Below are 14,079 nucleotides of genomic sequence, written 5' to 3' on the forward strand. Positions count from 1 at the left end.
GCTAACAGGTACCTAATATTCTATTCATGGTCCAACGTTCCCCGGGGAGGTAGCGCAGTAGGCAAATGGCAATAGTGTGGACGCATCAATCTGGTATGCGCTTGGCGCCCGCAGTAATCATCATAGCCGTCCAGTACCCGTTGCCTGCTGTCCTGCCGTTTCCCGTCCCCCAGGTCCAGGGGTTCAAGTTAAAACCTTGGTCAAATGAGGGCAAGTGTACCGGCGCTCAGGTCGGGGTCACGTCCCATGTTGCGGTTGGATGACTGGATGACTGGATGACTGGCTGACTGGCTGGCTGGCTGGCTGGCTTCGCTAAGCCTAGGAACAGGCACCGTAGGTACATTGCGTACAGGAAGGCAAGTTAGAGAGAGACTATCTGCAAGAACAGAAGGGGGTGGACGAGATCTGTTGCCCTCATCCCGCAGCCGCACCGTCATTCAGACTCTCTACACGGGCACCCACCCGTGGCCCAGAGCACGTCAGAGTGCCAATGCAATGGAAGCCGCGTGGTGCAGATCGAGAGCTGGAACCATACACAACACCCGCGCCCATTGGAAGGGACAAACAACTTCCGGCCGGCGTTCAAACACGAGGAAGCCAAATATCGACTGGCAATACCCTGGCACAGCATGTTGCACACATACTACGTGAAATACAGGGCTTAGGCTAGCCCTCGCCCCCGGCGCGCGACATCTGAAAGGATACCTGGGTAGCTACTTTACGGGGTTCATCGCCCTCAGTGGGGCACAATGCGCCAGGGCAGATTAGCATGAGGGCCAGAGAACGTCGCAGACCGTCATCATGCCTCTCACCAGACCGGCCACTAGTTAACCACTGTGGTGAGCTGTACTCCGTTTACCGTTTACAAGTTCTGTCACGCATAGCTCCGGTGTGCTCAGGTTCGCAGAGAGGGCTGGCTGATAGATGATGGTGATCCCACCGCAGCGTATTATACTTCAGCCACTGTTCCTTTGTTCAGCAGATCACCTTGATCGACAGAGCCTGACAGCATGACAGGGCGCGACGCCTTCACCATTGAACAAATGCCACCTGACAAAATTGGCTAGAATTCGTCGTCAGCCCACTTCCTGACTACCCTTTCACCACCGACAAAAGGGGCAGCAAGTTACTGCATCTATTGCATCATAAGAGACCACCTGGGCACACTGTGCGCTAGGCGTCCCATTCCGTCGGGAATCGGGACTGTTACATGCACGCGCGAGGCGAAGGAAAGAGCGCATGTGCCTGTCTCCGCCATGGCGCATTGCAGGGCCGCTGGTAAAGGCAGCTCAATACCAAAGCTGGGATCTCCTCCACGGGTTGTGTCCGATGGCATCGATATATTTCCAAGGACTATAGTGACTATAGTATTGAGGACTTTATGCTTCGATCTCACCATTGCCTTGGTTTTGCAACTTTGTTCTTAATTTGATCTTCGCGGTTCTCTTCATTTGACCTGTACTGGCGCCTGTACTGTGGCGGGTTGTATTCATGTGTAGCTCGTTAGGGCACTCCAAAAAACCAATCTCACGCCAGCATTCATTCATTCATCATCGCAGCCAGCCACCCGGGAGTCAGGAATTAATGCCTTCGACAAGTCGTCCAGTGTTAGATCAGGGCCCTGTAGCGGCTCCTATCTGTTTCAATCGTTTCTCAATGTTGAGATTAAGCTTGGAGTACTTTGACAGCTCACCAGCGTCTCCATAAGGTATCTCGAGTTAGCCCGTTCAGGGGCTGGTATAGAAACAGCTAACTACTTCTTTACTCAGCTCACTTCAGCCGGTTCTGCATCTGCTGCCAAGCCCTAGGCCGTCGCATGCGCGTATACGTCCATACGTACAGAGGTTTGTTGTCCGTAGGCATAACGTCACGGTCCGGCCCGAAATTACTGTAAGAAGCATCTTGATCTTCCAAGGGGGGCCTCAAGTTGAGTACATACCACGAAACTCGTGTTCCCCTCTTCTCAGACGTGCAGGTTGGGCTGGTAACAGGTCAGAGCTGAGAGCTTCACAGTATCAGCACGGCTCTCCTCAACGCCTAGATTGCCGCCCTTGGCTCCAACCTGGCTGAGTGGCCGGAAGCATTGGCTCCTCCAGCTTATTGCGAGGGCTGACGACAGTGGCCCCATTATCCAAAAGCGACATCCTAGGATTTTCCCGGGCCACTCATAGACTGTGATATACTGGCCAGTAGCCTACGCCGAGCTTTGTTGCGACTGGACAGACTCATACCGTGCACGGAATTCCTGTGTTTTCGGCCCTGATCCCGCACTTGCTCATGAACTGTCACCGCCGCGGCTTATACGAGCCGGCGCACTTGTATTGAGCCACACGATATTGCCGACATGTTTCTATTTTAAGGCATGTCATCCTTTTACCCCACGAACACTTCTCAAAACCCGGTCTTACTGAGCCGCACCCTCCGCCTCGATGCCAGAGCTGCTTGGGGATAGTCATGCGTTCCCAATCGAGCCCGTCAGCTGAGGGAATCGCAAATCTTCGCCCTTTAGGGATCTCACAGGTTTGAAAAAGAGATGTGACGATTGCTTCAATCTGATTCCTGGCGTATAGTCGAGACATTGCAATGGGCAAGCTTTCAGATCACAAGTTGTCGATGGGGTTCCTGATTACATGAGGTGCCAACATCGCAATCAACATATTCAAGGCTACCATAGGTCCGTTGGAATATGCTACTAACAAGACATATTTATAAGAAGGACTTCGATTCCACCCTATGACCAAGAACCATCTTAGACTCTCATGGTTGGCACGACCATACTCAGCTTGAGTAACCGTTCTCGTTCTCTTCTCAATCCTCAGCTTCTCACATATCGTCGCCACATTCCACAACATATGACCCAAACACCAGGCTGTACAGAACCTAAAAGCTTCTAGTTCGGGTTGACATAGGTCTCACATCAGCCCATGCGGTTCCATACAATGCTGGTACAGATTTGAGTTTTGCGCCCATCGAATCTGAAGCCGGCATCGGTTTGGTATATCGGAATGAATCCGGCGTGACTTGATACTTGTGACTTTCCCCCGCAGATCCAAATCACTCTTAGTAAGTCAGCCATGCCCGAAAACCCTCAGATCAGTACAGCGTCGCTCCTCCAGGATGCTGCTAGGTCCAAGACATTACGTTAGTGCATGTGGTCCCGCTGCGGATGGCAGGATCACTTTGACCGCAGCAGCCTTTCAGGTACCGCAAGACCAAGGATGATTCTATGCAAGCCTCGCGGCATCTTGTAAGTAATTGGCGAAACGTTGTAGCCCTCTGGAGTAAAACGGGAAACGGAGCCGGATGGCTAGGTAAAGTATACCGACCAGATAACTCAAAGATGCATTATGTATAGGCGGAAGCGTGCAAGCAAGTACCATCTGACTTTGCCGGGCACCCGGTGAGTATGCTATTCATCTGGCAGCGATATGACGATAGCTTGATCTAGTGGCTGGCCCTGTACAACTTGTGAAATTGTCCACCAATAGCTCTTCCTTCTTCAAATATTACTGATTGACCTCCCATCAAATCGTTGGCAGAGCCAGGTAAGTCAACCTCAGACATGAACGGTGACGCAAGCTGCCGGGGTCTGGCAACCTGTGATAACTCCGTCCCGCCATGTGGTAATGACAGAACTACTTGACAGGTCGACAACGCACGTCGTAGCATTGGTGTAGCGTCCTGCATCAATCCGTATTTAGCGCCATACACTTACAGTATAGTCGGGCGACATCGCGCGCCAGTGCAAGTCAATCTAAACACGCGAGCGATCCCCAGCTAAATATGCTGTAGGCGCGTTTCTGGTTGGGGCCAATCGCTCCGTTGACGAAATTGGGCGTTCTCGGGGGGTTCATGGTCGCGCTTTGATGTCAGAAGTTGCATGGACCGCGAGGGCGTCATTGTTGTTGTCATTTGAGGAACTGTCTCAGCCATTTCCCGGGTGTCTCTTACGTTAATGTTCACCCCCACCGAAAATCCATAACTGGGCAGATGTGTAGTCTGTCGTAACTAGGTATACAGCGGCTTTGGTGACTTCCAGGAAATGCGATGCTATGCAATGATTCTTTCTCTGTGATTGGCTAGCTTGAGTTTCTGGGCCATCAGGAGATTCATGCCTCTGCCTCCTCCTGGCCGGCAGCGCGACTTTGCCAAGCAGTGCACTCAGTTTGCTACAGGCCAACCACACGCACTCATCATCCGATAAGATGGGAAGACGCAAGGCTAACGTACGGTTAGCTTGCGAACCAGGATGCTCCAAGTTAGCGATAGTCTATTCCGCATTGAAACGGGAGCTCCCCTGCTGGCGGTGAGGTGGTGCTGGTGCTCGCCAATTTCGCCGTAGGTAGTTCATTTCCTCATCTAAGCCAAATTTCGTCTACTGGAGAGCAGAGACAACCATGGCACATACCGCAGTCAATCCCCGCACCGCCGGGCATATTGAATGGACATACATCCGCCATTGGACTTCGGACGTGGTCTGATCAGTCAATGTCGGTATGTTCAGCGTTGTGCACAGATCGCCAGGCTGAGATCTCCCTTCCATCACCCATCACCCCCGCTAAATACCCCGCGAAAGACCCCTTTGACCCCTGACCCGGCGAAGCGTCGCAACCGGCCAATCGGGCCCAGGCGAATCCAGGAACGCTCCAACGGGCGATCACCCATCGAGGCGTCGCTTGGCAGTCCAGCCTCGCCCAGGGGTCTCCCCAATTTCAGGGATCAGGCAGCCTGGGGATCCGAGCTTTGCCCTTTGCGCAGCTTCTGCGACGGCTTCTGTGTGTCAAGGGGCCTATCAACAGCAGTTGTTTCAAGTGTTTTCGAACCCTCTCTTCTTGTCCTCGGCTTCAATTGTTGGTCTCTTTCCTTTCTTTTGTTCCCTTGTCTAAACTGTCGTTGATTATCTTCCTTGCTGCACAGAAGAGGTGTTGATGCCTCGAAATCGTTACCACGGACAGAGCAGCCAACAATACGTACCACAGCTCGATTGTATCACCGACTGATACTGGTTGTCCCTCACAACTCCTCTCTACCTCTATAGAAACTGCATTAATATCAAAGCGGGCCTTTCCGAATTTTCAACAACCATGTTCTCGAGTCTGACCACCAAGCTTGCCCTACGGAAGGTCGGCATCAAGAGCGACACCTTCGACATCAACTCCTATACAACCAACTCGTCCACAAAACCCTCAAAATCCAGTGGCACGCAACCGGGTCTGGATGATGAGGAGTCCTCAGGCGGGTGGCCGCCAGCATGGATGAGCACACGCAAGCTGCCTCTGACAGCGCAGGCGTGGCTCTCCCCAGTACCGCCTCCGGTCCCAATTGCTGAGATGCCCAAGGTCGGCGATCTGGCGCCACTGGATCGGGATCGAAAGATTCAGTTCGGAGGAGGCAAGAAGGTCGTCGTGTTGTTTATGCGATGTGTGGGATGCGCTTGTGAGTATCTGGCCTTCGCTTGCCCTCCTATCATCTGGCTTGCTCACGGTTTTTCCTGCAGTTGCACAAAAATCATTCCTTGCCCTCCGCGCACTCGCAAACCGCCACCAGGGCTCGCTGCACTGTATCGCCGTGTCACATTCATCGCCGGAGGCAACCCGGAAGTGGATCGATCTCCTCGGCGGTTCGTGGAACATCGAGATCATCGTCGATGAAGACCGAGCTCTCTATGCAGCATGGGGCCTAGGTCTGGGAACTGTCTGGTCTATGTTCAACCCGACAACACAAAGAGAGGCCTGGAAGGAAAAGGGATGGCTTGGTGAGAAGGTCGCCACCTCCATCGCACGGACGGAGACGTGGGATAAGCAGTTGAAAGGAGGTGCTCCTGCTCCGCCCAAAGGTGCGGCTCCCAACGGCACCATGCCGGCAAGAAGAGGCACAGGCCAAGACATGGCAGATGACATGGAGATAGGGCCAAGTACTGCTATGGGAAACAAGTGGCAGCAAGCCGGTCTGTTTGCCGTGGACGGCCGGGGAACCGTTGTCAGCGCTGAAAAGGCGGTTCGGGCGGATAACTGCTTGGACATGGATGCTGCTGTCAGGGCTTTAGGGTTGTAAAATACAACAGTTGGGCCATATTGGTGTGTGAGAGTGGACGTACGCGATTAGTCGTCTTCCAAAGAAGGATGGTGTATATTATGTCATATCCGGCTCGGCTTGGCGTTCTGGAGCGGGATACCTAGCGATATCTGTTTTCTTTTTGCATACCGAGTATGAGAATGGCAATAGCTACATATTTCTCCCCCACTCACTTGCTACATACAGTAGGCTTCATACATCCTGTAGGTCATTCCTCACGCTATTCACAAGCATCACAAGCACATACACTCACTGAAATACAAAACGCCACAACCTTGGCTGAGAATTGACACGTATAGCCCCTTTCTGTAGCAAGACACGAGAGATTCTCATCGCTTTGGTTATTCGACATCTGGACAGGTTCCACTGATATCGAGGTGCTATCATTCCGGTAGATCCTGGTATATTGTCCACATTCTTTACTTCCATGGTGCCATTGTGGACACCATTCATGACCGAGAGCAGATGAAATGAAGTCCGTTAATGTGGTCTAAGACTTGTCAGTTTATCTAATAACATTTAGATTTGAATGACTACCAGCTATGAAAAATTGCTTTGAAAGTAAGAGCGGCGATTTCTTGTCGTTGAAGTAGAACACATCTCAAGCCTAGTGAAAGATCTTTGGGGACTCGCAATGGCCCTCCTGATGGCCCTCATATTTAGCAAATCCTTCTTGAGGGCTCCTGACGAATCCATAGATAGCCCGCCGAAGCGAAATCTATTCCTACATTCACACGACACTAGCCTGGGCTGGCAGACACTCCAAAAGGCGCTCCTTGTCTCTTTTCAAGGCCATCTCAAGTGAAGTAAACGGAATGCCGAACTTGGCCTGCACTTCCTTAGCAGTGGCCACACCACCGCTAAAGTCCTTGAAGTTGGCCCACAACTGGAATTTCTGACCCGGGACGGTGGTTTTGGCCTCCTCGATTTCCTGTGGACTCCTCCTTCCTGCTTGAACCTGTCTGCCGCTGACCCTAACAAGAATGTCACGAACCTCTTGAATGGTGAAATTTTCGTTTCCAAGATCGATTTCGTGGCCACCAAACTTGGCAGGGTTCTGCAACGCAGCCGCAGCGTACTTGCCAACGTCGTTTGCATCCGTCTGGGACATTCGGACGCCATCATTGTATGCGTGATCTAACTCCCCGTGTGTCGGGAGTCTTGGGAAGTTTCCATAAGCATGGGGAGTCATGTAGTCAACATGCAGAAATGCTGGTCGGAGAATGGTGTAGGCGTCAAAGCCGGCCCGGCGTACAATATCCTCGACTTCGGCCTTGGAGGAATAATACCCACGCAAGTCACATTCTTCTGTCACTGTATCGTCCCACATGGCCTTGTTCCCCGTACAGAAGGTGGTGCAGACAACAATAGTCTTCAGCCCTGCCTTTTTGCAGGCGTCGACGACGGTCTTGGCCTGCTGCGTTTCCAAGCCCGGGATAGGAAAAGTGTTCAAATAGACACCTGCGCAGCCTTGAGCTGCTTGAAACACTTCCTCGAACTCGTGACTATTCCCTTTGAAAACTGTCACTCCAGGACTCTGGAGGATTGGCGGGATTCGCTGAAGGTCGCGCACAAGCGCGTGGACTTTGGCGCCAGCCGCCAAAAGGTGCGTGATTGTCAATCGGCCTTGGTAGCCGGTTGCCTGCGTGACAAGGTATTTAGCCATGTTGGAGAGTGTCTTGGAAGGGATGTCTATATGATTCAGAAATGAGGAAGTAGTCTGTGAGGGAAGCCTGTAGAAATTGTCAATCAATCACGTTGGAAGGAACGCGACGGACTCTTATATAGCTCTGTCCAGGGTTCAGGCGACTCCTGACAGCTGACCGCGGTCAAGCGAATTGCTCAAGGATTTCTAAGCTCTCCCTAATTTCGATCAATTTCTCTCACGGGAGGAATACTAACAACTTTGATCGCGGAGCTTGACGTTATCTCCATCGTAGCAGGGGTGTTGATCTGATGGATGAACAGAGGAAAAGTGGGGACAACTTTATATAGTTGACCCACCAAGTGCAACTTTCTCCGAGCTGACATTTGTCATCTGCCATCAAGAGAGTGGCACAGTCTCACAATCTGACCAGCGAACCCTGCCTGCTTAGTACAATTACCTACCTACTTAAGTATGTTTTAAAGGAAACTGCCCCACCCAAGACAACTTTTCCCGACTTCTATGACACAGCACGACCTGAGGCTCCATCCTGACCTCTGATACTGCCTCGTATACCATCCAGGCGGGGCTTTTCCTCTCCTCGCAACGCTTAGACTTGCCGGCGATAGTGCAGTATGTCCGGCCCTATTACCAGGGCTGGGAAAGGCTGTTGGACTTGTAAAGGTTAGCCACCGTGCCTGGCCAATGTTGTGTATACTCTATTAACGGTCCTTTTCAGACCGCAAGGTTCAATGCGATCAAGGCACGCCCACTTGTCTGAACTGTGCCCGAGCTTGGCGAGACTGCCAAGGGTATGGAATGCGCCTGTCATGGCCGAGGGACAACGACAAGCGGCGCGCAATTACAGGAACATTAGTAGCACTAGCTGGAGGCGGTGTATCTAAGAGGCCTCGTCACCTATTCATCAACACAAATTGGCGGGACATTGACATATACCGTGGCCTATCCCAGCAGGGTACTGTAGGTCCCCCTAATACAGGTGCAGTCCAACCTAATGTAAAAGTCTGGAGGCAGCCGCAATCCAAAGTGAAGCACATGGACTTAATATGCTATTGTGAGCATGAACCCAGTCTTTTCTTGATAGTACTGATATCACCAGCTAATGTCATACGTTATCTAGTCCATAATGCCGCATATCTCTCATTGGTTACGTTTAGCCCAACCACGTCGCAAATGCGAGACGTGCTTTTGCACATGGCACTCAATCATGACACGGTTCCGGGGCACGCTCTCTTATATGCTTTAGTTGCTTTCTCCTCCGTCCGACGCAGCGGACTGCATCAGCAGGCTATGCAGTTCAAGGTGGCTGCCCTACAAGCCCTTTCCGCTTCTGCCAAGGTGGCGACCCAGGGACCCCTTGAAGCTGCTCAACATGTCGCCACGTGCATGCTTCTCTGTTCATTTGAGGTAGGTCATAGAGGGTGGTTTTGGCACGGTACTGACAGTCATGCTTACGAACCTCCGCGTAGATCTTGCTACCATCGGAAAGCTCAGGCGAATGGCTCTGGTATATTCGAGGAGCAATGGAAATCGTACAAAGCGCTCTCCTGGTGCAACACGTAAACGAGAGCGACATCGGCAGCTTGCTCGACTGGGTCTATTATCACCATGCAGTCTCTCAGTTTGCCACATTTCATTGGCGTCACAAGTCCGTGGTCTTGAGTGCCACAGATGCAGCGACTGCTGACCTTGGAGGCAACCGGCTTCTGCCTTTCGCAAAAGAATCACCCGTCTGTTCACCAGCAAAAACCACCATCACTGCTTGCTAATACCCAATCACAGGTATCGCCATCTCCGAGGCCTACCTATGCGATATTGAATTTGCTTTCGGAAGTATGCGATACGTTGCTTGATCCATCGGATCCCGCAAGCCACGACGAACGTTACAAGGACCGCCTTAAAGCCCTGGAATGGAGAATCAGGAACCTCCCTCCGGCCTCCCCTCCCCAAGACGCAACTTCGCTCGAGACGAGCGCCGACGTCCAACTTCCTGTGGAGCTTTACCAAACGGCCACGCTCGTCTACCTGTTGCGGGCCTCGCAGAGCCCCTGGGAGCCGCCGGCGGACCTGGACTCGGTGATAGACCGGGCGTTTGCCGGGCCGATCCAGGCCCCGGCGTGCGAGCACTTCTTCCCGATGTTCATCCTGGCCTGCGAGGCGCGGACGGACGAGCAGAGGGTCGCAATCCTCGACCTGCTCGATAGGACGGAAAGGAACGACCATATGCGCAGCATGAAGGGATTTCGAGCCGAGATCCAGTCGTTCTGGGTGCAGCAGGATCTGAACGCGGACAGCGACCTCGTGCTGAACTATGTTGGCGTGATGAAAGCTGTAGTCAGCTCTAATAAGGCGCTTCCTTCCTATGCATAGTGTTGTCTAGACAAGAGAAGATGAACGGAAGCCAAAGATTGAAGGCAAAATTTAATCGAATGTACCTCTTTGGACAAGTACTCCAAGTCATCACCAATATGCCGACCTTTGAATGACTGCGCCTTACCGCAGCAAGACGGACTGGACTGTTGATGTTGCTGTCCGTTGCCATTACATTAAGTCTTACAGGTTTCACGGGCCTAACAATTGCCTCGTCCAACACACATTCTTCAGATAACGGCGTGACACCTCGCATCACGAGAAAACAGGCCGCCGCTGCTGACACTAGAGTCTGATCTTTCCATTTTCAATTGCCAAATGCCAGGATGCCAAACTCCCCATGCTTGCGAGTGGTGAATCTTTCCGCCTTTGAATGCGAACAGAAAAACATACGTGTCTGACTCCTCCCCATCTCCCTCGTAGTTCATTACCGCCAGATCTGTGCTACAAAAAGGACAAGAAAAATAAAACTCCTCTGCCGGCAGTGCCCTTATGCGGAACTCCATTCTGGGTACCCAACAACACAAGGCGACAACGCATAAACCACCTTTCCGAGATGCCTTTACCCCCTTGCCATTTCCGTGTTGCAAAAATTTGAAAAAACCCGACACCAAATCAATACGAACTGGCAATCGTAAACCTGCCAACCTTCCTTTTGTGCAAACTCCTCCCCCTTTTGTCCGAAAACGAAGTCGTATATACTGGCATGCCAGCTGAGTTGGGAAAAGCGTCAAGAAAGAAAGGGTCAAAAAATAAAACTCCAGAAAACAAAACATGTCGAGATTTTCCGCCCCTGAGATGTGCCCTGAATCCGTCTTTCCGCGTCCGTGATGGCCGAAACACCTCATGCTGATGCTGAATACTCTTGCCCTTCGTCGAAAATCAACAGGCCCCTGAACACCAATTTTTTTTTGCTTTTTGCTGACAAGATCATTGATCTTCGTCCTCGACATCATCCACCTCGACTTTCGGCGTAGGGTTGCTTGCGCGTCGATGCGGATCCTAACCCCAGACACTGGCTTGAACTCCCAATCCGGAAGACTGCTTTCCCCAAACTCCGGAGCGTCCGCCCCAGCCATTGTAGCCATCAGGTGCAGCACTGGAAGGGTTGGACGAGCCACCGGCGACGGCCTGGATACTGTCGCTGTTGCCGGAAGCACTGAAGCCGTGGCTCAGAGGGGATGGCAGAGGAGTAGTGGACCGTTTGTTCAGCACCGGGTTGGATGCTTGGCTCGGACCAGAGATGGAAGGTCGTGTGCCGATAGGAGCTACGGTGCTACCCGGCTGGCCAGGCGCGCCCTGGCGCGGAGGTGAGCCTCCAGGGGACGAGTTGCTGGTCCGGCTGGCGTGGACGGCAGCGTCAAAGGGACCTCTGCTATTGGGAGGGTTTGACTGGGGGCTAGCGTTGCGAGAGCCCTGGTCGATACCTGCAGCAGCGCCCTCAGGAGCGCCTCGTGGGTATTCGTAGGCCAGAGGAGAGGGGCCGCGGTGGCTTGAAGGGCCAGTAGACAGGCCAGAGGCACCAGGCCGAGCAGAGCCTGTCTCGTCGGCGAGCCCTCCGTTCTCGCCGTAGAGAGCACTTCGCTGACGCGCGATCAAGTCGCGACGGTCGTCCTCCGACATGCTTCCAGGGCTAAGGGCGCGCTCAGGCTTGCTAGGGTAGTTCATATCAGCAAGCACAGCTGTAGGAACAACTCAGAGTTAGCTGAATAGTCCAAAGTCCAGAAGTAAACAGGGGTAGAGGGTTCGTGTTAGGGCTGCTGTGCTGTGTGCAAAGGGGGAGAACGGGGGAAAGGGTTGTATCTCTAAGGGAGAGAGGTTGAGCTTTTTCTTTTTTTTCTTTCTTTTGGCACAATATTCAACGGATGCATCGCCGAATGCGAAATCTAGCCCGGGACGGGCTGGACTTGGGCGATTCTTCTTGGGCAGAGTGCTTATTCTTGCGACTTGCGACTTGCGACTTGTGACTTGTGACTTGTGTGGCATAGGTAGGTAGGTGGGTATGTATGGGTACGCCTGCTTGCTATACAACAGAGGGTGGCCTACTTCTATTGTATTGCTGCTCCTGATGGTAGTTGCGAAGCTCTCGCTCACGCTGGGCTGCCATTCTTCGCTTTGCCTGCATCATCTGCTCCGCCTCGTTGGATCCGCGCGACGACTGGTGTCGTTGAGAGGCGTAGAAGTTCTGCAGGCCGGGGCCGCCGGACGGACCGCCGCTGCGCGCATCACCGCCAAACTGTGGCCCAGGTCCCGAAGCTCCTCTGCCGTCTGTATTCCCGTTAGCCAAGCCGTGCTCATCCCGCAAGCTCCTAATACAGACGCGCCCGCCCTCCTCGCCGTCCCATCGAAGGAGTCGATCGTCGGTGTTGGTGTTGGTGTTGAGACTGGTGCTGATGCTGGTGCTGCAGCGCAGGGGCGAACTCACGACGCGGTCCATTGGCACCTCCAAACATCTTGCCGCTCTTGACCAGGTTGTCTATGGCGCGGTCGACCTCTGCAGGAGAACAATGTCAGTCTCGTCCGATCTGTTCCAGTCCCGCCATCTCTGGCCGCACGGGGCGCAAACGCTTGCGCGCGGCACATGGCCCCCAGGGGAAATTGTAACATACCCTCGATCTGCTGCGAGAAGGCGGTTGGCTCTTCACGTGGGATGGCAGAGCTGGCGCCTGTTGCTGCGGTATCAGTACTCATGCTTTTATTATCCCCAGCGTTTGACGGCTCGGTCATGGCTGAGAAACTCACCTGAACGCGCAGGCGGAGGCGGAGGAGTCTGGTGATCCCAACCAGGCTGACCGCCAGCGCCGCCAGCGCCTAGCCATTGCGAATCGCCGTAATATTGAGACATGGTGCAAGCCTGTTTGATCGACCGATCGAACTCCCAAGTGCGGCTCTGCTTTGATTTCCCTTGCCGTTCGAAGCCTTCAACGAAGGGCGGCGGCAGTTGGCTGTCGGTGCGAGACGACGGCGCGGCAGGGTTGCGGCGGTGCTGAGGGACGCCAGAAATGGTGGACGGCCGTTTGCTTTGCTACCCGGTCGTTGCAATGGGATTCTGGACAGGTTCAAGGTTAGCGTTGCCGTCTCAAGAATTCCGCAGCATCAAATTTGGCACGGCACGGCGGCGTGGTGGGCGACGAGACGAGACGAGGCGAGGCGAGGCGGGACGGGACGAAGGGCAGGATGACGATGACGATGCCGATGCACAAGTCGCCAGGGGATTCCCGGTTGGGTCGAATGTTGTATGCAGCGCGGCCAACGGAGCAGAGCGACGCCTTCCAAGGTCGGGTCCGGGTGCGGGTGCTGGTGTGCTGGTGGTGGATTGTAGCTGGGGCGGCAGAGCCTCCAGCAGGGCGACAAAAAAACGCGACCCTCAGCGAGCAAACGACGTCGAGATGTCCAGATGACACACGAGGCGCTCTCTTGTTCCCGGGTGGAACGTTGGTAGAAGCAAGTTCCTGCGGAGAACAAAGGGGTGCGCGCACGTTGCGCAGTCCGAGTCTGACTTTGACATGGCAGTGCTGTCGCCCCCAAAAACATGGCATCGCATCGCATCGCATGGCATCGCATCTGCTGGCGGGCTGGCCGACTGGCATCCATGGATCTCGCACGCGAGCCACCGGCCCGCATCTGCCCCCCTCGCCCGCCGTTTGGTGCCAAAGAAATGTCTCGCTCGTTCGTTTGCGGTTGCAACTTACCAAAACAGAATCCAAGGCCAACTCTCTTTCTCTCCTAGTGCCCAAGCTGGAGGGATGTTTCAGACACGGAACTCTGATCCCGTTTGATGCGACTGCGCGAGACTAGAGAAAAAGAAAGGAAGGGAACGGCAATTCTCTCGTTCTCCTTTTTTTTCCCACTCTTTTCTTTTTTTTGTTGGTCTGTTCCGAATGACTTGTCGGCGGCGACGGGTCGTGGGCGGGCCGTTGAGTCGCGGGCTTGTGTTGGTCACTGACAAGTGAATTAATAAAAAAGGG

At 53.5% G+C, this 14,079-nt stretch overlaps 4 protein-coding genes across 4 annotated transcripts; 2 read left to right on the forward strand and 2 right to left on the reverse strand.

The window, feature by feature from the left end:
* Window positions 1–5,084: 5,084 nt before the first annotated feature.
* Window positions 5,085–6,054, forward strand: JN550_003173 (uncharacterized protein; the record flags this gene model as incomplete). Its single annotated transcript, XM_049314547.1, has 2 exons — window positions 5,085–5,436; window positions 5,498–6,054. The coding sequence occupies 2 exons, from the start codon at window positions 5,085–5,087 to the stop codon at window positions 6,052–6,054; spliced, it is 909 nt and encodes a 302-aa protein (XP_049175008.1).
* Window positions 6,055–6,805: 751 nt separating this feature from the next.
* On the reverse strand, window positions 6,806–7,741 carry JN550_003174 (uncharacterized protein; the record flags this gene model as incomplete). Its single annotated transcript, XM_049314548.1, has 1 exon — window positions 6,806–7,741. One exon carries the CDS (start codon window positions 7,739–7,741, stop codon window positions 6,806–6,808), a length of 936 nt encoding a protein of 311 aa, XP_049175009.1.
* A 1,290-nt stretch (window positions 7,742–9,031) lies between these two features.
* JN550_003175 (uncharacterized protein) lies at window positions 9,032–10,111 on the forward strand (the record flags this gene model as incomplete). The annotated part of the gene is made up of 3 exons (XM_049314549.1): window positions 9,032–9,148; window positions 9,211–9,471; window positions 9,524–10,111. The coding sequence occupies 3 exons, from the start codon at window positions 9,032–9,034 to the stop codon at window positions 10,109–10,111; spliced, it is 966 nt and encodes a 321-aa protein (XP_049175010.1).
* Window positions 10,112–11,113: 1,002 nt separating this feature from the next.
* JN550_003176 (uncharacterized protein) lies at window positions 11,114–12,956 on the reverse strand (the record flags this gene model as incomplete). The annotated part of the gene is made up of 5 exons (XM_049314551.1): window positions 11,114–11,793; window positions 12,158–12,379; window positions 12,537–12,605; window positions 12,721–12,777; window positions 12,854–12,956. The coding sequence occupies 5 exons, from the start codon at window positions 12,954–12,956 to the stop codon at window positions 11,114–11,116; spliced, it is 1,131 nt and encodes a 376-aa protein (XP_049175011.1).
* Between the last annotated feature and the right edge of the window lie 1,123 nt (window positions 12,957–14,079).

Source organism: Neoarthrinium moseri (genome assembly GCF_022829205.1).
Source record: "Neoarthrinium moseri strain CBS 164.80 chromosome Unknown scaffold7_Wmoseri_CBS_16480, whole genome shotgun sequence".
In the NCBI taxonomy this organism is placed as follows: Eukaryota; Fungi; Ascomycota; class Sordariomycetes; order Amphisphaeriales; family Apiosporaceae; genus Neoarthrinium; species Neoarthrinium moseri.